Source organism: Meriones unguiculatus, chromosome 5 (assembly GCF_030254825.1).
Source record: "Meriones unguiculatus strain TT.TT164.6M chromosome 5, Bangor_MerUng_6.1, whole genome shotgun sequence".
Taxonomy (NCBI): Eukaryota; Metazoa; Chordata; class Mammalia; order Rodentia; family Muridae; genus Meriones; species Meriones unguiculatus.
The window spans coordinates 13597459-13622491 of NC_083353.1; the positions used below are offsets into that span (position 1 = coordinate 13597459).

General features: G+C 49.4%; 1 protein-coding gene across 8 annotated transcripts in view; it reads right to left on the reverse strand.

Moving 5' to 3' along the window:
- Nucleotides 1–651: 651 nt before the first annotated feature.
- Nucleotides 652–25033, reverse strand: part of St3gal5 (ST3 beta-galactoside alpha-2,3-sialyltransferase 5) — a 59152-nt gene continuing 34770 nt past the window's right edge. For 4 of the 8 annotated variants that reach the window (XM_060383538.1, XM_021654052.2, XM_021654051.2 and 1 more), the window contains exons 2-7: nucleotides 22970–23093; nucleotides 20431–20542; nucleotides 12379–12722; nucleotides 8174–8360; nucleotides 6478–6636; nucleotides 652–1829 (exon numbers count right to left, since the gene is read on the reverse strand). In XM_060383538.1, coding sequence (XP_060239521.1) covers nucleotides 1581–1829; nucleotides 6478–6636; nucleotides 8174–8360; nucleotides 12379–12722; nucleotides 20431–20542; nucleotides 22970–23091 — 1173 coding nt within the window. In that variant the 5' untranslated portion in view covers nucleotides 23092–23093 and the 3' untranslated portion in view covers nucleotides 652–1580. Of the gene's footprint in view, nucleotides 1830–6477; nucleotides 6637–8173; nucleotides 8361–12378; nucleotides 12723–20430; nucleotides 20543–22969; nucleotides 23094–25033 lie in introns of those variants that run through there. The other 4 variants (XM_060383537.1, XM_060383536.1, XM_060383540.1 and 1 more) reach the window with 3 other exon arrangements.

Here is a 25033-nt window from a genome sequence, read left to right on the forward strand (position 1 = left end):
ATTAGGAGCTGTGGCCTTGTTGGAGATGTGTCGCTTGGGGTAAGCTTTGAGGTTTCAAAAGCCCCCACTCCCAGTTAGCTCTGTCTGCCTCCTGCTTGTGAGCCATGAGGTCTCAGCAGCTGCTCCAGCACCAGGCCTGCCCGCCCGCTGCCATGCCTGCCCACTGCCCGCTGCCCTGCCTGCCCGCCTGCTGCCATGCCTGCCCGCCCACTGCCATGCCCACCCCGCTGTCATGCCCGCCCACTGCCTGCTGCCATGCCCACCTGCCCGCTGCCATGCCCACCTGCCCGCTGCCATGCCCACCTGCCCGCTGCCATGCCTACCTGCCCGCTGCCCTGCCTGCCGCCATGCCCACCTGCTGCCATGCCTCCCTGCCTGTGCCACGCTCCTTGTCATGGTGGCTACGGACTCACCCTCCGGAACCCTGAGCCCTGAATGAAATGCTTTCTTTTAGTAAGTTCCCCTGGACCTGGAATTTTGTCAGTGTTAAAGAGTAGGCACCCACCACCTCTCAGAGGGGCCTGGACTTGGGTCAAAGGCCAGGAATGAGGCACCCGACTCCCCCCTCACTATGCAGCATCCACGTGACGTCTCCACTTCGTGGAGAAGATTTCCCAGTGAAGGAATAAAGAAACAGTCACAACACCGAGGTCACAGGCCTCCTCAGAAGCTTTTATTTTCTTCCACTTTTTTTTTTTTTTTTTTGACATTGCTTGGTATACACTGTCAGCCATTTGAAAATCTTTTTATTAAGTTACGACAATGGGAGGATTTCAGTCCAGTGCTTCAGAAACGGGACCATCCCTGGAGAGGGATCACTCCTCATGGCTCTGGATGGCAAAGGCTTTGTCATAATTTTGACGCTCCCCACCTCTGACAAACGTCGCTGCACTGTGAGTAACCTGTAAGTGCTCTGGAAGGGCAGGAAAGAACACTCCTCCGGAAGTTCAGAAGTGCCCTGCGGGTGCGGGAAGAGTGCTCCCGCAGCCCAGCCGGGCAGTGCGGCCTGCAGCGGCTCGCCCGCCAGCAGCAGCCTCCGCGACAGCTGCCCTGGGTGAGTCCCGGAGGCTCCTGGCAAGGCGGCTGCGGCCCCAACTTCCTGCGCCTTCCAGCGGTGAGGCGGTGAGGCGGCGAGTTTCTCTGCCAGCAGCTCCACCACGGAGAGCAGCAGAACCAGGGCCATCCCATAGGGCAGCGGCAGCAGAACCCAGGGCCATCCCACAGGGCAGCGGCCCCGCCCACCTCATCACCGGCTACTCACTTGCGGAATACAAGAGTACAGTTTTTGCAAATTAAATTACTTCCTTAAAATACAATAAAGTATCATTCCATACAATTCTCTTTGAAAAGTCTTTCCAATCCCAGTCTTAGAATTAACTTATAAAAATGTGCAAAACCCAACACTGAATTCAAATAAATAGGACAAAGGGGGAGGGGCTAAATTTCTGTTGTTCTTTTTTTTTTTTTAATTAATATTAAAAACTCCAGCTGCGCGTCAAAGCAGCCTCGGGGCGAAATGCGCGTGGAGGCTGTTGGCTCATCCCGGCTCCCGCCGCATCTCTCCGTGAGGTTTGCCGGGCTCAGAAGGCACGATGGATGCCCCCGCTGAGGTCCGTCACCACGCCCTCCAGGATCAGCTTGTGGAGGAAGCTGGTCTCTGTGGCCACGTTGTGCATGGCCTGCAAGTTCATGGCGCCCATGCACTGACTGTCATAGTAGTGCAGAGGGGTCCGGGGCTGGCGGAGGTCATAGCCAAAGCCTACCAGGCTGACTTCATCACACAGGTGTGTGGCCAGGACTACGGCAATGACTCCCATGGTGGGCACGTTCTGCAAAAACACAGACACATTTAGTCAATTTACTAATTTCTTTAAGAAAAAACTTTCTCTTTCTTTCTTTTTTTTTTTTTTTTACTTTTTTCGTTTTTGAGATTATAATATAGTTACATTTCCCCCTTCTGTTTCTTCCCTCCAAGTCACCCTACATACCTCTCCCGGCAATCCTACAAATTCATGGCTTCTTTTTTCACTAACTGTTATTGCACGCACGTGTGTGTGTGTGTGTGTGTGTGTGTACACGTGTACATTCCTAAATAAAACCTGCTCGGTCTGGACGTTACCTAGATGTCTGTGATAAGGGTCTATCAACTCCACTTCAGGGAGGACCCTCACTGGTGCTCCCCAGGCCCTGTTTCTGGAGCCCACCCCCTGTGGGCACCCTCTTCCTACTTGCTGACAGCGTCCCACTTACAGCTGCCACTGGCTGGTCTCAGACCATTCTCCTGTTTGTGGTTGTAAGCTCATCTCTCCAGCCCCTCAGGCCACTTTCACACGCCCAGCAGCTAAAGCAGACCTGAATTAAGGGCGTGAACATGCTTTGATCTTTAAATTTCAATTAACTAACTTGACTGTCTTTTGGTACTTTTAAGATATGTGTGCGCATGTGTGCACGTGTCACTGGGTGTGCTTGGAGGACAGTGGACAACTTTCGGAAGTTTGCTCTCTCCTTCCACCACATGGGTCTGGGACTGAACTTGTACGTTACCCGGCAGGTGACACACTCATCCCTTTTGGTTTTGTTTTTTATTCTGAGACAGGGTCTTGCCATGTAATCCAAGCTGGCTTCTACCCCCTGAGGGCTGGGTTACAGGCGTGAGTCACTCTGCCTGGCTACATTTACTCCTTTCAAAACAGATTCAATTACCTTTGGCCTTGGAGGCCCATTTAGCTTCCCACTGCTGACACGCCACACCCTCTGTCTGCCTGGCATCTTGCCATGGCTCCTGGGATGTGCAACCCTGGCACAAAGCTCTCTGGATCTTCGTTAAGTTTTGGGTAAAAGCAGCACCATAAGACAAGTCCAGAAAGCCTGTGGTTGACAGCCCTCCCTGAGGGGTGGCACTTGTCCTGAGGCAGGCTATTTCCTGCATCTGGAATTCGCGGGTCCGAGTTTCAGGAATTTCTTCGGTACTTGTGTATGCTCAGTAGGACATCTTGGGAATAAGACCCCATGCACTGATACTCTGTTGAATATCACATATGCCCTACACTACAATTTCATATGGTATTTTTAGCATGTTCACACTTTCATTATGACCTATCACATGAACTGAAGTGTGGAATTTTCCATTTATGACATCATGGTAGCTATCAGAGAGTTTTTGATTTTCACATTCAGGACGTGTTTCTGGGCAGCTTTTGACCTGCAGATGTTTCTCTCATTTTAGTGAAGGCTGTAGCTTCCATAAACACCCCTTTTCCGTAAAAAGGATGAGAGTCGCCCAGAGCTCAAAGGTTCTGGATCGGGAATGCTCCCAGGAGCTTGTCATTCATTTTCGGCTGCTTCCTGCTCCATGGGCACTCACTTCGAAAAGCCAACCTGACTGCTTAAAACCCCTGCCACAGCCAGTCTGCATGCCCGTACACAGAGGCCAAGGGGGATGGCTGCCAAGGACGCCTCCATGCGATGGCTGCGGTGCTGTCTTGTGCCCTCCAGCAAGTGACACACAGGACAAGCAGCACACAGGGAATCCACATCCTGTGCCTGGGCCATTGTGCGTCAGATCAGCTGTTCGTGGGAGCAGTGATGGGGAGAGATGGGAGAGGACTGCAGGAGGCCAAGATGGTTTAGCAGGCAAAGGTGTCTGCAGCCAAGCCTGATGACCCGAGTTCAATCCCCAGGACCAACAAGGTGGAAGGAGAGAACTACAGCTGCAAGTTGTCCTCTGACCCTCACAAACACACAAACAAAAACAGAAACAAATAAATAAATGTATCAAACAGCCCTAAGACCAGTGGCCCACAAAACTTCCGCACCTGACGGAAGCGCGTGCACGAGGAGCCTCTGACACGAGGGTTTTCAGAGCTGACCCAGGCTGGCCTTGAACTTGCCACGAAGTAGAGGAAGGAAGCCCTTAAATTCTCGGCACTCCTGCCACTGCCTCCGGGGTGCTGCAAGTGCAGACATACCTGGCTTGTGCGGTTTCGGGGATCAAATCCAGGGACTGGTTAATGTGGACAGCACTCTATCAACTGAACCACGTTCCCAGCTCTAAAAACGCGTTCTTATGATAAATATTTAGGCTATGTTTCATTCAGCATTTTGCTACTGATGCCATGGTGAACATTTTTAACTGCCTGATAGTGAAGATTCCTCTATTTTTTTTTTTTTTTTTTATAATAAAGGTTTTAGAATAACATTGCTGGATAAAAGGAAATTCATTCTGTTTGAGGCAAGGTTTCACTCTGCAGCTAAGTGTGGCCTTGAATCTGCCTTAACTTCCTGAGCACAGGGATGATGAGTATGGCACAATACCTGACCAAGATAATTCTTACTTTAGAAGTTAAAAAGATTTTATCTTTATTATTTGTGTGTATGTGTGTCTGAATGTAATGTGTACGTATGGTGTGTGTGTGTGTGTGTATGGTGTGTGTGTGGTATGTGTGTGTGTGTGTGTGGTATGTGTGTGTGTGGTGTGTGTGTTCAAGTGTGTACCCGAGGAGGCCAGAGGAAGGTATCAGCTGCTCTGGAACTGGAGTTCCAGACAGCTGGGAGCCACCTGATGCGGGGGCTGGGAACTGAAATCAGGTCCTCTGAAAGAACAATGCATACTCGTAACTGCCACCTCTCTATCCCTGACCATCTGTATTTTAAGTTAAAGTGTGCCACTAGTACAGGGAAAAGGCCAATTTATTCTTCATACATACTGCATACGAAGAGCTTGCCAAGCCTTTAAACTCTGCTAAGAAGGTGAGCAAAACACCAGGCAGGTGTGGTGGTGCCTGTGTGCAATTTCTGCACCAGAGGCAGAGGCAGGAGAGTGAGGGAATGTTGAGGCCAGTCAGCTCTGCACATTGAGTTCTTGGCCAACCAGTGTCACTTCGTGAGATCCTATTTCAAAAACAAACTAAACCACAAGAAAGTGAGAGCCTCTGTGGCTCTAAATGCTTCTACTTACTGGGACTAAATAGTTTATTACGCATTTTTGTTTATTTTCTTCTTTTGTCAAATGTATTGCCTGTATGAATGTTTTGCCTTCATGTACACAAGTATATCATACACATGCCCTCTGAGTCCAGAGGAGGCGCTGGGGCCCCTGAACCTGGAGTTACAGACAGTGATGACCTGCTCTGTGAGTGCCGGGAACAGAGCTCAGAGCCTCTGAAGTGCAGCCAGTGCTCTGAACTGTTGGTAAGTGCTGAGCTGTGTCTCCTGCTCCACCCTGCCTGCCTGCCTGCCTGCCTGCCTGCCTGTCTGCTTCCTGTCTGCCTGCCTGCCTGTCTGTCTGTCTGTCTGCCTGCCTGTCTGTCTGCCTGCCTGCCTACCTGTCTGTCTGTCTGTCTGCCTGTCTGCTTGTCTGCCTGCCTGCCTGTCTGCTTGCCTGTCTGTCTGCCTGCCTGCCTGCCTGCCTGTCTGCTTGTCCATCTTCTTTTTGTTATAGCTCTAGGAAGAATTTGTATTTTGGGCATTGTTATTTGGTCATACATGTGCTAAATCTTGTTTAAGAAGGATTTCCAAGCCAGGTGTAGTGGCACATGCCTTTAGTCCCAGCCCTGGAGGCAGAGGCAGGTAGAGCTACATGAGTTTGACACTCGCCTGGTCTACAAAGCAAGTTCCATGACAGACAGTGCTATACAGAAAACCTTGTCACAAAACAAACAACCAACCCCAAACCCAACCCCCCCAAAGGTAATAAAAGCATTCTCCATGCCACCCCCTTCCAGTGGCACATGTTAACTGCAGGTTAACAACTTACTCAGTGGACAACCTAGAACAATAAGGTTTTCACATCAGGATCAAAGCACACCATCTGGGTAATTTTGAAAATCCCCACATGAGGATCACAACACTGACCAATGAAGTCTGAATGTCTGAGATGGGGTCAGACTCCAAAGTGCTGGCTTAGAGGGCAGACTTCATTTACCACCATCTGTGAAGTGCTGCCAAGTTCCAACTCTCAGTGTCTCGCAGATACAAAGTAGACGGAACCTTTTCAGATGAACAGAGTGCCTGTAATACGGCCGTGGGGCAAAGATGCCTCAACCGACACCTCAGTAACTAGGCGTCGCCATACAGGCCAGGGTAAGGGACCCCCAGGAGGAAGGCGAATTCAGAGAAGACCACACGTGGACTTCTCTGGTCGATGAGCGGGTTTCCCTTCTACAGGGCAGTGGTCCTCAACCTTGCTAACGCTGTGACTCTCTAATACAGTTCCTGGTGTTGTGCTGACCCCAACGGTAAGACTATTTCAGTGCTACTTCAGAACTCTAACTTTGCCACTGTTACCAATCACACTGTGAGTATCTGATATGCAGGAACCTGATATTTGACCCCTGCGGAAGGGCCGTTTGGCCTCTAAAGGGGTTGCACCTACAGGCTGCGAGCCGCTGCTCTAGGGGTACAGATGTGCCCCCACAAAACGTGAAAACGTCCCTTCCTGTCCGCAGAGAACAGTCCGCTGAGTAGTGACAAAAATACCTTGTCTTGGCCCCAGAGCCTCGCACGAGGCTCGGCGTACTGAAGGATGTCGAAGGCGGTTTCTTTGATGATAACTGGGTTCAGGATCCTGAAGTGCTTCGGCTGGAGAGGGATTTTCTCTGCCACCCGCTTCCAGAAGAAGAGCCGTACCCAAAACGGCTGAGGAAAGAACGAGAGCAGCCATTAGGGACGCTGTCAGAGAGGCGGAGGAGACGCTGTCCAGCTGTCCCCCCGCTGACCTGAGCGCACTCAGCAAATGCATGGATGCCCAGCAACCTGGGAAGGTGGCACAGGCCTGAGGGCAGGGCAGGAGCCAGCCTGCGGGGATGGCCAACCACCGTGGTCCCAGAGAAGAGCAGCGACGGGAGGGAGCCACAGTGCTGTGACGAGGGCCTGTGACAGTCCTCACACCCATGCCACTTCCCAGTCACATCAAATCGCTTAGCACCTGCTGGAGGTCACTTCCTTCCCCAGCAGGGAGTCCAGAACATCGAAACGATCTGCAGACCCGGGCTCTGGGGCACGCACCTGCTCCACCACATAGTAGGCCCACTAACTTAACACATGTGCATTTCAACCAGAGTGTGTGTGTGTGTGTGTGTGTGTATGACTGTGAGAGTGTGTGTATGAGTGTGAGTGTAGGTGAGTATATGTGTGAGAGTGTGTGTATGAGTGAGTACGTGTATATGAGTGTGTGTGCATATATGTGTATGAGTGAGTGTGTATGTGAGAGTGTGAGTATGAATGTGTGTGTATATGTGAGAGTATGTGTATAAATGTGAGTGTATGAGTGTGTGAGAGTGTGAGTGTGTATGTGTATGACTGTGTGTGTACTTGAGAGTGTGTGTGTGTGTGTGTGAGAGTGTTCGTGAGTGCGTGTTGCCCAGCCCCTGTGTGTTGGCAGAGGACGGTGCCTGGGCCTCCCCTCTGCCGTGCAGCTCGCCGGGGCTGAACTTGGTGGCCGTGGCCTCTGCCCCCGCTGAGCCTCGTATTGAGACTGCTGTGAGTGCCGGGCATGCGGCGGCGGGCGTGGCCGCTGGGGCCTCTGCCTTCCCGGAAGGCCTGGGTTTACTCCAGGGGAGGCAGCGCTGCTGCGAGCACACACAGTCCCAGCTGGTTAACTGCACCCAGGCAAAGCTCGCTTCGTGAGCGAAACGCCACGCAGGTGCACTCTGGAGGACGAGGTGCCGGCCTCAGGACAGCAGTGTGGCCCCAAAGTGGACACGCCCTTGTAGCAGTGAAGACCACAGAAAAGCCTCCTCGCTCGGGGCATCGGATTTGCTTCTTTCTAAGCCAGGGCCGCAGGTCTCCCAGGCTGGCCTCAACTCCATGGAGCTGAGGGCGACCCAGAGCCAATCCTCCTGCCTGCGCCTCGAAAGTGCTGAGGTTATAGGTGTGCACCCCTCCACCCGGTTCTAGTGGTGCTAGGAATTCAACCCCGGCCTTTTGTTCGCCAGGCAAGCACTCTACAAACTGAGCTGCAGTTTCAGGTCCATGTGCCAATTCATAACCAGGTTCTGAAAGCATTTTGCAGCTGGAGTCCTGAGGGGTTTCTACAAAGAGGGAGAATATAATTTGGAAGACAACACAAAAGTATGTATTCTACTGTGTCTAAAAAGAAAAGCCCATAGTTGCAATCCCAGGTGCCCTCACTTTTTCACCAATGTCTGACTGCCAGGAGAATTTCGGTTCTTACCAGGGATTCGTTTCTTAGCATTGCTTGAAGCCACTTGAAATCAACACTCTTAAACAGAACGGTGACGAACAAGTCATTGGCGTAGTATTCAGCATCCGACAGCGGCGCGCCCTCTGGGTAAGTCATTCTTATAGTGGTTTTATTTCCAACGTGCTGAGAATAACCCTCGACCGGAGCACTGTTTAACCTCATCAAATTAAAAAAAAAAAAGAGGAACAACTGACAAAGGAAGCCATCAACCATCACACCATGGACACCCCAACATCCTCCGCCATGTCCTCCATGAATGGGGACACTGTTGGAGTAGGCTTCCCTCCCAGAGGCCTCGGTGCGCTCCTCAGCACTGTCCTCCAGGTTCCGGCTGAACGCAGGCTGCCGCCCACGGCAGAACACCAGCAGAAAAGCCTAGACGGTCAACCTCAGCCGTTCTGCCAGCTGAAGCTAGCCCAATCATATAACATCTGGGGCTTTCCTGGGTAGGATTTTCTTTGAAAATCTCCTGTTTACTCACATAATTAAGAGTTGTTGCCTGAGTTCTAGAGTCTCCTGAGTACTTGGGGTTACAGGGGTGTGCCCCTGTGCCCAGCTGGTTAATGGTCTTCTGAAACCTCATCAAAGCATCTGCCACACAGCTGTCTGACCTTTCTACCTCACGGCTACTTCCTCTTCCAGGTCTTAAACACCTAATCCCGTGGTTATTAAATTAAGCTACCCAAGAGGACACCTAAATGCCAAAGCACGCCACTGGCCAGATTGCTTTCTTTCTTCTGATGTGAAAACAAAAGGCATTGTTTATATACACAGTTAAATGTGAGTAAAGTCTGCAGATTAGGTCCGTAAGCATTAATGTAGGGATACAATTTATTAACTGTATATAATAGCTTTCTGATCCTGAGTATCGTGTCCCTGTTCTCAGGAAAGTCACACTCAAGGTTTTAGGGCTTGTTACTTGCAACGTTCATAAAGGGGTCAGCAGAGGGGACTGGTACAGATGCCTCTGACTTTCAAGTGGCCAATGTAACATCTTTCACCTCCAGGAAGGTCCAAAGCAACGTGCATTTGATAAAAACCCAATTTTGAACTTTGGATCGTGGTTGTTTCCTGGGCTGTGGACATACGTTTTTATGATGCCACAGGGTAACAGACACGTGGATCACCAGGGGAAATGATTGGCATCCTTCACTTTGCTTTATGACCCAGTAGGGTTGCCCAGTAGGCTACACAGTCAATGTATCTCACTCCTCCCCTCCTATGCACGAATGGGCTGACATGGGGAGCTTCCTCAATGGCTCTCCACCTTATTGATGGAAGTGAGTGTGACTAGGCCAGCCAGCTGCCTCGGGATGCCCTGCTTCTCTCTGCCTCCTGAGCCTGGAATTACAGAGCATGAAATTTACGGCTGGGCTGCCATGCCTGTGGCATGTACTCAGACACTGGGGACCCAAACACCAGTCCTGCAGCAGGGACCTTCTGCATCGAGCTACCATCCTTGCCCCGAGATGCATTTTCGATGGAAATGTTTGCTGGGAGTGCAGGCGGGAGCCTCTTTGTGAGCTCAGGAGCATCTGCATAGAAGTCAGCCAACGCATGAAGTGTGGGCAACCAGGGAGCCGGGAGAAGGCAGATGGGAGCTATCCTCACTATCTCCACAAGACTGTGAAAACAAAGATCCTTCTTAACCAATCTTCCACCTCCTAAAAGGACATCGAGCCCCATTTCTGCCCCTCCCAGCTGTCCCGGTCCTGTCCCCACACCAGCGAGGGTCCCTCACTCCGCCATCCCACCCGACCCCTCTCAGGGAAGAAAGGACACTCTGTCCTTTAAGGCAGCTGGTGTGCAGCCTCCTCTAGCCACCCGTCCTGGAGCTGGAAGCCTGCACTGTCTGCGCCAGGTCTGCCTTCCTCCCCTTGGCCTAACCGTGCGCGGCTGGCTAGGATGGGCCGGGGTTCCTGGCCCTGTCTTGCACAGTGCTACTGACACACAGGCATTACTTCCTCTGCTCAAATGGGGCCAGGTGCAAGGTTTAGAAGCCTCAAGACCTTGTACTTCAGCAGGTAGGCACTGATACCTTGTGTCTTCTGTGACACCAGCTACTCAGGACGTCATTTCTGAGAAGAAAGCACTTAACACTGCTGGGCAACAAGAAGCACGAATGGATGACAGCTGTCACATGCGACAGACCCCTGCAAGCCCTAGCCCACTTGGCTCGGCTCTCAGTAGCCTGCGGCTCCCTTCTGCTTCCTCCTAGCTTTTTCCTTGTCCCTCTGAACACCCAGTCTTTCCTAAGAGGCCTTTGACCCAGCACGCCCTGTGCCGGCCCTCTGCTTTCTATGCGCTCCTGAAGTAGCTGCGGCGCTGAGAAGCCTACCACTCACTGCTTAGTACTTTATACCCATTCATGCATCCTGTCTCCACAGAGGACGAACCCTTCTGCTTCTGGGCTACAGATGAGGAGACTGAGGCATCATGGAGTGGCTGACCAAATAACAGACGTCCCATGTGAACATTATCGCTTTGGGGATCAAAATGGCTAGAGTGTGTTTCGTCAGGTCCCCCGATAACCAGTTCTTTCCACTTCTGGGTGTCTGATAGCAGTTCAGCTAAGGCCTTAGACCCCTGGACTAGAAATCTTGCTATCACTTGACATTAGTTTTCAAACCATTAAAAGGGGCTGTCAATTACTTTTCAGTATGACCCCCAGATTGTCTTCTGAAATGCTTCCACTCTCTGCGTGTCACTCCCAGCCAGATATGTCACACCCTCATCTCTAGGCTCTGCTACATTCTCCTGTCTTCCATCTGCCCGTGTATCACCGCAGGATACACAGACCGAACGAGGACCTCGCTCTTGTGGCTAATTTACTGCGGTGTACCCAGGGTTGGGAAAACAGACCCCAGGCCCCGAAGACACCAATTCAACTTGTCTAAGGACCTCATCAGGACTGGACAGAAAGACACGTGCATAAATACACAAGTAGTTTCATAATAAAAATGAAATATCCTAAAGTATGGCAAAAGAGTCACCAAAAAAATTATCTTCTACAAGCATTCTAAGATACTAAGGACCTCAGATACTATTCGTAAAATATAAGTTCAAAACACTTCACAAAGATACAAAATGCAGGGCTGGAGAGGTGGCCCGGGGTGGGCAATGCTGGCTGTTCGTCCAGAGGACCACGGTTTAGTTCCTGGCAGCCCCGCTGGGCGGCATCCAATGGCCTGTAACTTCACTCAGGAGACTGTGACGCTCTCTTCTGGTCTCCGTGGCCACCCGCATGCATGTGTACGCATACACACAGACACACAAATGAAAACCCAAAACCAATCTTTAGAGAGAGATAGAAACACAGAGGCCCATGTCCAGAGCAGGAGTGAAAAGCAGCACAACAAATCAGCAGTGCTGGGTACGCGTGCTAGGGGTCGCTGATGTTTTCTTCCTAAGAAAGGGTATATTTTAAGTTTATAATTGGAAAACCTTTTTTTCTCTCCTGCGCTACCACTAAATGGAGGGCCTTGTGCCTGTAAGCAAGCATTCTACCATTCATCTATCCCCTAACCTACAGAAATAACTTTTAAGTACCTTGCCAGTGGCACATGCCTTTAATCCTAGCACTCGGGAGTCCCAGGCCAACCTGGTCTACATAGTGAGTTCCAGGACAGTCAGAGCTATGAAGACAGACCTATCTCATAAACCAAACAAACAAAAAATCCAAAAATCCAACCAACCAACCAACCAAAAACCAACAAAAGACCCACAAAACAAGCAAACAACAATCCAGTTAGCAAACAAACAAAGCCCCATTTAAAGAGTTAGGCAAGTCAAAAGCCCAGGATGGCTGCCTACTGCTTGTATTGAGGTCTAGCTGCCCCTCAGTGCTGACCCCAGGTCCCACTACCCCAAACTCCACTCCCAAAGCCAGGTGTTCCCAGCGACCTCCCAGCCCACATCACCTAACAGTACTGTTAGCAAGACCCTCCTCCCCCATCCTTCCAAACCTCCCTCTTCTGAAAGGCCTGGCAAGTGACTCCAGCCACAGCACACTGAATCTAGGATAACCACTGCGTAGTTTGGGAACCTGACCATTTGTGGTTTTATGTCAACACCCCAAGAGTCGACCCAGGGCTGCTGAAGAGCTGCCAGTGTTCTTAGTGCACTGAAGTACAGGACCCAGTTCTAGAGCAGAGAGGCTGGTTTTGAGTAGGTACCTTATTACCACATCGAACTGGTTGAGGGCGTGGCCCAGCTCTAGTCCACGCAGGATGCCCCCGTTCCCAATAACCACGCAGCGCTTGCAGTCCTTGGCTCTCAGGTGCTCAGGGAAGTCATGCTCAGGCAGCATATCCAAGAGGGTCTGGACTTTACTGGAGAACTCCCGGAATCCAAAAGGAGGGTCATACTTGAGCTCGGCTTCGCTGGCCCTGGGGACCTTCTGCACAAAAGGCTCCAAGTCCATGTTGTACCTGTGCTCAAATAACTGAGCCATGGTCATCTTCGCGAACCTGGGCCGGCATTTCTTCTGTATGACTTGCCAAGCATGTCTCTGAGCTCTCTGGAGGGGAGAGCAACGTAGGCGTTAAAACCTCTCCAACATCAGAAACAGCACCGTCTGACACTCCTATGATGGCTGGACTCACTCCCTTGTTGATCATCATTGGGCAACACAGGACTTTTTGGGCTAATTTTTTGCTCAGGAGCAGGAAGGAACCGGGGGTTCCTTGACAGGAAGAGAAACTCTCTGGAGGTGTTAGTTATGCCAATGAGACAAACCTGTCTTAAGAAGATGGGCACTAAGATGACTGCACTTCCCTGCAGTGTGCAAAGTGATCAGATTCACAGACGCCAAGGAGAACGGTGGGACCAGGCACCGAGGAGGAGCGGCAACGAATGTGTCTAACATGGGGTTTGGGTTTTGCAAATTGAAAGGTTCTGGAGGTCCAGCAAGATGGCTCAGTGGGTAAAGGTACCAGTTGCCAAGCCTGGTGTCTGAGTTTAATCTCTAGGGCCCATAGGATGGAAGGTGAGGGCTGACTCCCAAAGGTGGTCGCCTGACTTCTATACTATGTGATCCACCCATGCGCGCACACACACAATAAAGAGGAAGCTCTAGAGGTCTATGAGCTTAGTGGTATGTTTGCCTGGCAAACTGCAAAGTTCTGGTTTGGTTCTCAGTACCCCAAATGGTTACAACGGTAAACTGAGTTATGTGGGTTTTGTCTTTTACTGCAATAACGGAGAGCTTCATAATTTCCACCCAGCAGGCTAAGAAGCAGTCTTGTTTATCAGTAGGGTTAATTGGCTTTGGTCTGGAAGACAAATGCCCTTCAGCGTTATCAGGGAACAAGTGTCCTGAGCACAGGGAACCTGCTGGTTCGTGCGCATTTCCCTAGTGCTGATGGCTCCTATCAGCAAAGACCAGCTGCTGAAGGCCACGTCAGGAAACTGCCCACACGTGGCTCCTGTGTCTTCTTGCTTTCTGTTTAACAGCCTGCCTGCTCACATGCTGGCTCCCAGGCAGCTTCCTCCTGTGCACACACGAGTACATGCAAAGGTGTGGCATGAGGTCCTCTATTTCCCAGGAACTGGTCTTTAAACCTGTCAGTGTACCATGAAGATTCCTACTGCTGTAGTTTTAAACATTACCTCAGCTGTTTTTCCTCAGTCTTATTACTATTTTTACTCCATTTCTTATTACACTTCATTCTGTGTGCAAGTGTGTGGGTGTGGATGCATGTGCCTTTGTGTGCAAGGATGTGTGTGCGGGTGTCTGGGGACAGTTTATGGGAATCAGCTTTCTCCTTCCCTGACCTGGGATTAAGGGGTGGACCGGTTGTCAGTCCTGGCGGGAGGTGCTTTCCGCACATGGCTCTACCTCACCAGCCATTATCTAATTTTTGTAGAATATGTTTTTAAGGGGAACATACTTCCCTCATTTCAGTAGAAAGCCTTTGAAAAGGGCTTGAAAGTACAGCCTTGAAAAGTTACTTAGTGTCTGTAAAGGGCATAGCATGTGCATTTTGGGGATTGGCATCACTTTGGAATGGGGGACTGACTGATAGTCTCACTGATAGATTCACACCCCTTGTGGCACTCTAAAATAAGGTCAGTACTAGTGAGCATCCTTTGTGGTTTCAAGGCGGCACCCGCAGCAGAAGGAATGGCTGAGCTGGGCTGCCCACTGCCAAGGCCTGAAACAGCAGCTTCTACACCTACAGGAAAGAAATGACATTCCAGACTTGCATTTTCCCTGAGCAGTCAGTCAGAAAGCCAAGCAAGGAATCTCTCATGACCCTGTGTCCTCACAAACACTAAGCACATGAGGCTCCATCCATCCTTAATGCCAAAGTTGGGGAGGTGAAACAAACAGAAAGACTCCTGCTACAGTCTTCATATACCCTATAGATTTCAGGCCTGGCGGTCAAAGACAGACATTTCCGGAGTTCCAAAGGCCCAATTCACCCCAAGGATTCCTGCCCAGCGCATGGTTTCCCGGGTCACCTAGGACGCAAAGGAACATCTGCAAATTGTCAAAGGAGACCCGGGAAGCGTCTTGCTACCTGGACAGGAGGGGGTTGTAAGCAAGCGGGAAGTGTGCGCCCGGCTCTCTCTGCTGCCATATCTTTTCTGTACAAGTCTCCTTTGGAGAGGAGTGAGATTCCACTCCACCCCGTCCTGGAAAGGCACTCAGTTTCAGGCTTCAAGTTTACTCTCTCATATTGAGAGCAAAGCCCAAGACCCAGCTGTCACCCTCCCCTTCGGTGCCCGCCACAGCCCGGCCAGGAAACCAGAGGGCGCAGGCAGGCCCAGCTCAATGGCACTGCTGATGTCAGAACCCCCGCCCGTCCCTCCCCACTTGTTTCCACTTGTTTAAACACGGGCTGCTCTGAAGGTGTCAGCAATCATGTGGGATAACTTTTCTAACTACAATGTACTTCGCTGTCTCTCTCTCTCCTCTTTCCCCTGCTAATGGGCTTCACAGCTTAAACAAACAAACAAAAATAAAAAATGGAACAGCTCACTTTAAGGAGCTGGGGTACTTAGAATGGGTAGTGGTTCCTGAACACGGCAGCCGAAAAGAAAAAGGGGGGGGGGCTGACTGGAAGGCGCCATCTAGGCGGCCCTGGGATGCAGAAAACCATGACACTGTGTCAAAACTTGGGATGGAGATGAAGGCTCTGGTTCTTCAAAGCCATCTGAGCCACACTTTCAGTGTGTCCAAGCCTCCTTTCAGAGGCTTCTATTGGTCTTGTTAACAACTGGCATGTTAATGGACACGAAAAACAAACAAACACAACATAAGCTCCACAACTGGGCAGCTGCTCTCCCTCCCCTGCAGAATGAATGGCGGTTGGGCCCAGTGCAACCGGGAATACCGACAGGGCTGGGCAGGGTGCCACTCCTGCTTCCAGATGCTGGACACAACCACCGAAGCCAGCAGGGCTCACTCTGCTGAGCCAACACACGTATAGTCATTGAAATCCACCCTCACGTAGGCCAGGTGTCTGGTGCACATCTGCAGTCCAAGTCCACTGTGCACAACAAATAACAGATGGGTGCCTGGCTGCTGCGGCTTGGGACTTCCTGTCTGTCCCACTTCCCATCTCTTTTCCTGCTGTGCCCCACCCCAAGCCCTCCATGACGCGCTGCACACACCAGAAGGGGGCCATCTTGTCAAGACCTTTCTGAAAAGTGGGGCCATCTGAAAGGGTTAGAATGGTTTTGATGTTGCTGCTGTCTTGTGTCTCCAGGAGGGTGGGAGCAGTGAGCGGGCCGAGCAGGTAAATGTGCTCCACAGGCCGACACCCCGAGTTCGGTCCCTGGAACCCACATGGTAGAAGGGGAGAAGACCTCTTGTAAGTTGTCCCATGGCCTGTACGTGTGTGCTGTGGCAAGCGTGAGTCCACACACACAAATAAAGACATGTTTTTAGAGTTCACAGTGAGCCCGAGCCACATGTGACCTGCCTTTGAAAACGTCTCAGGTAGTCGAACAAAGGCAAACAGAACTTGCCTCCAGCTTCACCATGGCTTTCGAGGGTTAAGTACACAAAACAGTCCCCTACTCTCTTCCCCAGTGGAAAACTACAGCAAACTTTCTCTTATTCTTTCCTGTGTTATTTGAAATTTGAGGATTTTGCTGTTGCTTAGTTTTAGAACCAGGGTCTGACTACACAGCTACATGGCTCCAATCCCAGCTCCAGCCTCTTGAGTGCTGGGATCACCACCATGGGCTACTATGTTCAGCTCCTGTGTCCAGTTACTATGTTAGTTTTCAATTGGAAAGATGAACACAGTATGCTAAGTGCAAAAAGCCAGCAACAAAAGGCGGTGGGCTGTGTTTACATCAAACAGGAAACAGCCCTAGAGCAGAAAGGGATTCTTGGTTGCCTGGACCAGGGAGCGAGCTAACAGTCCTGCAGTTTCTTTAGGGGATGATGAAAAGGCTCTGTACACACATCACCAGGCAGCACAGATCTGTAAATATGTAGAAGGCCCATGCCATACGCTTTAAGCGCTGAATTTTATGATGTGTGAATTGTATCTCAATAAAGTGGTTAGAGAGAGAGGCTGAGAGGGAACAAGGGAGCAGCTGCACCCTGTGCGCCAACGGAGGCCACGCTGGGATGCTGCAAGGGGGAGGTAGCGCTGGGATGCCTCAAGGGGAAGCCGGTGAGGGGCCATGCAGTCACACGGGGATGGAGGTGTCGCCATGTACTCCTGAAGGTAATGAGACTTCTGGGGGAGGTGACACTGCAGGTTCAGTGTTTAGAAATCCTACTGTCCAATGACAGGGCACACCCAAGGCAGAGACAAAACAGAGACAAGAGATGGGAACACAGAACCCCTAAGAGCCACCTTGGCATGCAGGCCTTCCCGAGACTCTCAGGAATCGTGTGACCTCAACCTACTTGCAAATACTGCACAGTTCAGACACACTGAGAATATACTCACATGAAGCAACATGAGGGGGGTGACGAACGGCAGGAGACCTCAAGCCCTTCCCCTGCAGTATGTAGCCAGTCCAATATGCCTGTCATTAAAGCCACCGAGGCAGTCCCACCATTTGCCCGAAAGCAGATCTTTCAGGCCGTGTAAGTGTTCCCACCTTTTCTCTGATGCCTCAGAGATGCATCCTCGGTCTGTTTTTGGTCTTTATCTAAAGTCTCTGAAGAACGTTAAAGAGCAATAGCTCCCGCCATCACGGCTCAGTCGTTAAGCTGAGCTGTTAAGCTGTCCTTCCAGAGGACCTGGGTTAGATGTCCAGCATTCATCTGGAGGCTCACAACCATCTGTAATTACAATTCTAGGTGCTCCAATGTCCTTTTCTGGCCTCTGTGGGTACTGCACACTTATGATATACAGACAGACATGCAGGCAAACATCTAGCTGGGTGTGGTAGGGCACACCTTTAATCCCAGCACTTGGAAGGCAGAGGTAGAGTTCGAGGTCAGCCTGGTCTACAGAGCGAGTTCCAGGACTACACAGAGAAACAGAGAAACTGTCTCCAAAACCCAAAACAGAACAACAAAAACAAAAACCTAGATACATTTTTTTTTTAATTAAAAAAAAAAAAAAAAAGAGTAACAGCTACCACAATCAGAGCAGGAGCCGGGTGATGGCTGAGTGTCAAAGAACTTGCTGCACGGGTTGAGGACACAGGCCTGGTGGCATGTGCACACACATTCACATGAAGGCAGCTGTCTGACCTCTAAAAGGACAAGGAGACCCACCCCAGGCTATTCCTGTAGTTTTGGGGGAGATAATGCTCACGGGCAGCCAGGCCTCTATGTCTGCCAGGTGGGCTCCACGTGAGGCCTTATGGAAACTCATCCGATCTGTGCCCGAGCACCGAGCACCTCCTCACAGACTCCAGAGCCATCATCTGGCAGGCAGGCAGTCGTGGTACATGTGATTCAAAGAACAGGGAAATAAGATGCATGAGAAAGTGGGGAAGCTCGGCAAAGAGCAGGGCAGAAGAACCCAGAGTGACTCGGTAACCCATACTAAACCCATTATCTTAGGCCTTTCCCAGGGGACAGAAAACAATAGGACGTCAAACCCTGGTGCAGGAGTGCTGTGAAAGGCCTTGGAACTGAACGGGCTTCTGTCTGCAAGGCCAAACCAATCTGCAGAGGAGGAGGCTCCAGGCAGATGTGGAATCCTCACGAAACAAGAGGAGACAGGAAGCATCTGAGGAGGGAGGCATGCAGGAAGGCAAAAGCCTGTGACTAAGCCGCTGAGGCCAAGTGGCTTCCTTAGCTCGACCACAAAAACGGAAGCATCTGAAGAATACAGACTAAAAGAGGAATGAGAGAATCCAAATCCAGCAAGGAAGGAAGCATCTAGAAAGGAACAGACATGCACCATTCCTGATACTTCCCAGTTGAGAAAACTTGGGCCCAGTGTATTCAGTACCATTGGGTTTGGTTTGGTTTGGTTCGGTTAGGTGAGCAGGCCTTGAACTGGCAGCAATCTTCCTGCCTCTGTCTCCTAAGTGCTGGGACTACAGACTGGTCAGGACCCTGGCTTGATTGCTTCATCTCCAATCCCCAGTCGCCTCAGCTGTGACAGGGAGGATGACATGCTACATGCCAGGCGATCTTGAGGACTCTCTGAGCCGAGAACATGTTACAGCTGCAGCAGGACCCCTGACACATACCAAGCACAGAACAAGGGTAGCTACACTGGCTACTTGGGTGAGATGTCGGTGAGCAGGTCATACCCACAGGCCACTGTCTGTAGATAGACAAGAGGCTGGGATGATAAGGAAGAACGGCAGAGTGAGTCACAGTCCGTGTAACCGTCTGTTCCTACTGGAGCTCACTCCCACCTCACCACCCTGGTGCAATCACTTTTTTTTTTACCCTGGGCTGAACACTGCAAACCTAACCACTCACTACTTCACCTATCAAACAACTTAGAAACATCAACAAAAACTGAAAGAAAAACTGAATGCAATACTATGTGAAAATCTTTCAGGCTAAAACCTGTCTTTGTACTCACAGATACGCACCTGGAACACCAGGATTGTTGAACATGCAGTGTTGTCTCTTCAGTGGAAGAAATGCATCACCTGTTTCCCTCCCGGAAGGCTGGGAATGGAGGTTGCTAGTAGCCTAGGTGATCCTTGAGCTATCTGTATGGCCAGGGGCTCCCCCAAGCTCTTTCAACCAGGACTGGGGGTGCTAATAGCTAGATGACCTCTGTACCAGCTGTGTGAACAAGATGACACCAGAACCTCCCCATGACCCTTAGGATAACACATGCAGCCTGTCTTTATCTTCATGGAAGAAGTGACACGTACTTTGGGAAGAGTTTCAATGTAATCATGCCTCCTTGTGCACATGAGGAAACTTTTTCCCAAACTGGACTGTATTTAAATGTGCCTAAAGTAAACTGCCCAGTGTCAAGAGTTGAGACGTTTGAACCAACACCGGCTATGGAGTTGTGCTGAACCAGATTTCCTTCTTGCTCACACGGATCTTTCCTCTGCTGGTTGTGGTGTTTGCAGAGATCCCACAAAAACCGAAGCCCAGGAATGACACATCACATCAACAGAATCATCATGACGAATGAACTCCATGGAAGGTGCTTCAACATGTGTCCAGTAGAGTCCACTAGTAAATGGACACTAATTCTGCAGGATGGAAAGGCCGGGTGGTGGGTGGAAAAGGGGGGTGTCTGGTTTTGGAGTGCTAAGACAGAGTTTTCCTTTGTCCTAGCTTGCTTGAACTGTCAACAGGACTCAGCCTAGGGTCACCTGAGAAGGGAGTCTCACCTGAGGGACTGCCCAGGGCAGACTGGCCCATGAGCATGTCTTGACTGTTACTGGCGGTTTAGGGGCCTGCCCACCGTGAACAGTTCCATTCCCTGCGCAGGTGGTCCTGGGCTACATAAGGAAGTTAGCTGAGCACGAGCCTGTGCCAGCCAGCAGGCAGTACTCCTGCATGCTTGCTGACACACTGCCTTGGGTGTGAGCGAGTTCCCTGGTTACAGGGTAAATCTGAATGGAATGGCAAGCATACCTTAGCATTGGGCCTTGACTTCTCTCAATGATGGTCTGCAGTTATGTGACCTGAAAGAAAGCCTCCCTCCCCTAGGGTGCTTTTGGTGAGAGCACTTTGTCACAGACCACAACTATGAAAGTAGAATGCTTCTTGAGGTTTTCACTGGTATTTCTCTGGCATACAGCAGAGATGGGGTTGCAGCCAAGGTGTGTGTGTGGACACGTGTGACCTTAAACCACATACAGCAGCTCACCTCTTTGTGGTCAGGCTTCACCTCGTACATTCCTTTCATGTCACATTCTTCGACAGTGTAGTTTACCTTGAGGATGTACAGGAGCCACAATCCAAACCCAAGAAATGCACACCTGGATGGGCGGAATCAGGTTTAGTAATGCAGTCTGCGACACCCAGAGAGAAACATAAACTAAGGCAGTCCTAAGTCAAATGAAATAAAAGTAGATCTACGGCAGTGGTTCTCAACCGGTGGCTCACAACTCTTTTGGAGAGCTGTTCAGCCCTTTCACAGGGATCACAGATCAGAAATTCTGCAGCGCAGACATTTACATCACAGTTCATAACTGTAACAAAATTACAGCTATGAAATAGCAGCGAAATAATTTTATGGTTCAGAGTCACCACATGCACCCTGAAGAACTGTATTAAAGAGGTGTAGCATTAGGAAGGTTGAAACCACCGATCTACAGTTACCATACAGTGAAAGGAAGGTATCATTTCCTGATGAGATAAAGTAGTCATTTAAGAGTCTCTTTTTTATAAGTAAATATAGAATCACCATGCCCAATGCCTCTTTTTGCAGGGGCAGAAAATCCAGATAGTAAAATCTAAATCACAATGTTGATGATGGAACTGTAGTAGCAGTAGAACTACAGAATCTTTTTCTGCATCTTTAAATATTGTCAGGTGTTTAACAAAGAAACAGTCCAGGTGCAGGGGGAGGTGGAAAGCCTAGATGCAGTTTTTTTTTTTTTTTTATTAAATTGACAGCTGATTTTATTCTTTAGGAGAAAAATTATTCCATTTGTCTTGTTAGAAAGAACATTGCAACTGTACAAACAAAAAAGATGATGAAAGCTCTCAACACACAGTTCTCTAGTTAAGAATCTGATTTTCTTTTGCATGTTTGGAATCACCATATGCCACTCCAGCGAAACTGCTTTTTTTCTTTTTCTTTTTTATATTTAATTACAGTAGACTGGATGCAGTTCTAATGCACGAGGTTCTCACGGATTTTAAAGAAACAATCTCCCACGGGGCCAACCACCATCTGTAACTCCAGGCCTAGGGGATCCTCTCTGGCCTCTGGCACTGACACACGTGGTACAGACATTCTTGCAGACAAAACATTAAAAGAAAAAACCTACTAAGCTACTTGTACTTCTAGAGAATCCTACCAAGGAATGCGCGATTAGAGAACACCAACAGTTACCCCTAAGCACATCGAAGACTGTCTCTACAGCTCTCATAAATTCACACTTGCTTAGCATCATACCATGCACACATGAATGCACACACGAATGCACACAGACAAATGGACAGACACGCAGTTCCTGGAGGAAAGAGAGTGGTTAGTTTTGGCTCGAGTGTTTAGTTTTGTTTGGTTGGTTTTGTTTTTATGAGACAGGGCCTTTCTAATTAGTTCTGGCTGTCTTGCGGCTTCCTATCTAGGCAGACCAGGCTGATCTCTAGCTCACGAAGATCCTCCTGCCTCTGCTTTCCATGCACTGGGATTAAAACTGTACACCACAAGGCCCCGCCAAGACCTCTTTTCAGTAAGTCTCCAGCAACACTGATAAATGAAATGTCGAAATGTCTAAGCCACAATTTAAGAGCCACTGCTTTACATAACATTCTTAAGACCTATTTACTTGTATTTTATGTGTGTGAATATTTGCCTGCATGAATGTACATTCACCACATGTGTGCTCAGTCCCCAAGGAGGTTAGATGAAGGTGTGAGATCCCATGGAATTGGAGTTACAGGTGGTTATGAACCACTACACACACGATCAATATCAAACCCAGGCAGTGAAGGAAGCACTCCAATCTGCTCTTCTGAAAACAAAGGTAAAGAGTCATCTTTTGAGAAAAATAACGTATTTCCTTTTTTCTTTCTTTGTGCTTGCAATCTCAATGCATGTGAATACCCATATACATACTATGTAATTTAATTTAAAAAGAATGAGAAAAAAGAAGGAAGAAAAGAAAGGAAGGAAGGAAGAAAAAAGGAAGAAAAGAAAGGAAGGAAGAAAAGAAAGGAAGGAAGAAAAGGAAGGAAGGAAGGAAGGAAGGAAGGAAGGAAGGAAGGAAGGAGGAAAGAAAAAGTTTCAAGTTGGTTTGTCTGGTACCAAAGAAACCTGCCAAGTTCTTCCTTTGCTAATTTTCCTGGGTGCTGGGATGTAAGAGTCCCCTGGCTTAAACACCTGTCGTCTCCAGTGTTCAATATTTAGTGGCATTCAGGAGTCTTCTGGAGACGTTAATTTGCCAGTTTACATTATCGCACAATAGCTAAGCACACCTTTTGTTAGGCAATGGCACACTAAGTTACTCTCAGGCACCCAAGCTCAGAGACTGAGCAGCAGCTGGCAATGGTGCTCCCATCAAACCCATCTATCAAATACAAGCGGTGCATAAACTCATTCGTCTATGTACTGAGCTTTACCTGCTCCTTGGACCCAGTGTTCGCCTCTAACTTCGGGTACGAACCTCATTGAACACTTCTAACCTTATGCTGTTGACCTGGAGGTAGTCTTAGGGCCTGGGGCTTGTGCTTACTTGCGGATGTGTTTTAGTAACGAGCTGGGTCTTCTCATCTTGTGCTGGGTTCGGGTGTACCATTGCAGGGAGTTCCTTGAGCAATCACTTCTCAGCTTTACAGAGGTGAACTCACTTGGCATTGCTGGGAAGAGAGAGGAAATGGGGGAAGGGAGAAGTGTTAGATGGATGATACTTTAAGAGACTTTAAGTTGATACAGCCGAGATTGGAGGGCTACAACCACTGATAAAACAACTTGCGCCAAACTAGAGGGAGTGACGTTGAGATGAATGTTAAAGGGTCACACGCTGTATGAGACCTAACACTCTTCAGACAACAAAACCACAGAAGCAGAGAGCACAGCAATAGATGAAAGAAATTACTGGGAGGAGAGGGTGTGCTGGGACACACCTATAATCCCAGCTCTGGAGAGGCCGAGGCAGGAGGACGGTGAGTGCAAGAGCTATATACTCTGTCTCCGGGTGTGGCATCGTGGGGGACCCTGAAGTGACAGAAATGTTCTGGATCTTGACGTTTCCTGCTGCCATGCCTGTTGAGACACAGCTCTGTAGTTTTGCACAATGCCATGGTGGGGGAAAGGTATAGAGAATCTACAGATTGTCACACATGAATCTAAAACTACTCCAAAATTTAAAACTTAATATGGGTGGGAGCTGGCAAGATGGTGAAGTATGTAATTGCCAGCAATTCTGATGACCTGGTTTTGAAGTGCTTGGACACTTTCTGAAGTGCTGGAGGCTGTTGTTCATACAGAATAAAAAGCCCCGTGTTTTCACTTCCCTAAACAAGCCTGGTTGATTCCACTGCGCAGCCTGATGCGCCTGATCACACAGTGGAGGTGAAAAAGATGTAGTCAGGAAGTACTTCAGGATCTATCCCTTCCCTTGACTGGGCCTGCTGGAAAATATGTGGCCTTATGGGTTCTGCCTATATAAGCTACTGCAAAATGTGACTCGCTGCCGTTTTCTGTGAACCCCAGAACGGTCCTGGCCAGAGTCCATCATCTCAGCCAATATTTAATTAAAGCTTGCTTTAAATTTGGCTCAAAAATTTCTGGGAGTGGTCAACTTCTCGACCAGTGGGATTATACCCTTCCCATGCTGGAGTTCCTGCTATCCCTCCTGGACTTCAGGTTGAAACGAAAGAAGACACCTATTCAGACAACTGTTAGTTCAGTGCTATACCCTGAAGTTCCCAAGGAAAAGGCCACACAGCTGCACTGAAGACTCTAAACCAGCTGTGTGGTTTGAACTTTAAAACCTAGCAGAGCTGTAATGCTGCTGATCCAGAATCCAGATAATCTTGGGCTATCTTAATAACCCCCGTAGCCACTCAGTACCCATGTTCTGCACCTGATTTAGTGCGTCAGATGCAAGTCAACTTTCAACTACCAGGCAAAACCTTGGAACATATGAACTCACAAAAAGCTAATACTGTCATCGGACAGCACCTGAACCTGCAGCAGAGATGCCCCCACTCTGATGTGACCCACCTACCACGCGTTTGGTAAATCCCTTAACTCATGAGCTTCTTTTGTTCTGTATCTATAAAAAAAATCCACATAACTGTTTCCATGCTTCCTGAGCAATGACTGGCTGTTCCGCATTCTCTTTGAGGTGTGTCGCACTTACTTTCAGCTGTCAACAAGACACAAACTTAGTCATCTGGGAAGAGAAACATTAACTGAAGAACTGCCCCTCAGGGACTGGACATGTCTGAGAAACATTTTCTTAATTCTCAACTGATGTAAGAGGCCACCGTGGATGGTGCGATCCCTAGGCTGCTGAGAAAGCCACAGGGGGCAAGCCGGTAAGCAGCATTCTTCTGTGGCTTCTGCCTCAGTTCCTGCTGCCTGGTTCCTGCCTTGACCTCCTGTCCTGGCTTCCAATCGTGATGGGCAGCAAGACTAAGCAGACCTTTCCTCCCTAAGATGCTCATGGTGCTTATTACAGTAACAGTAAAATCAGAACAAGGTCAGAATGGTAGGTACCAATAAAGTAATAACCTATCTTGTATGGGCACCAGTTGCTATTATGATAAATTTACATATTTAGTAATATGTT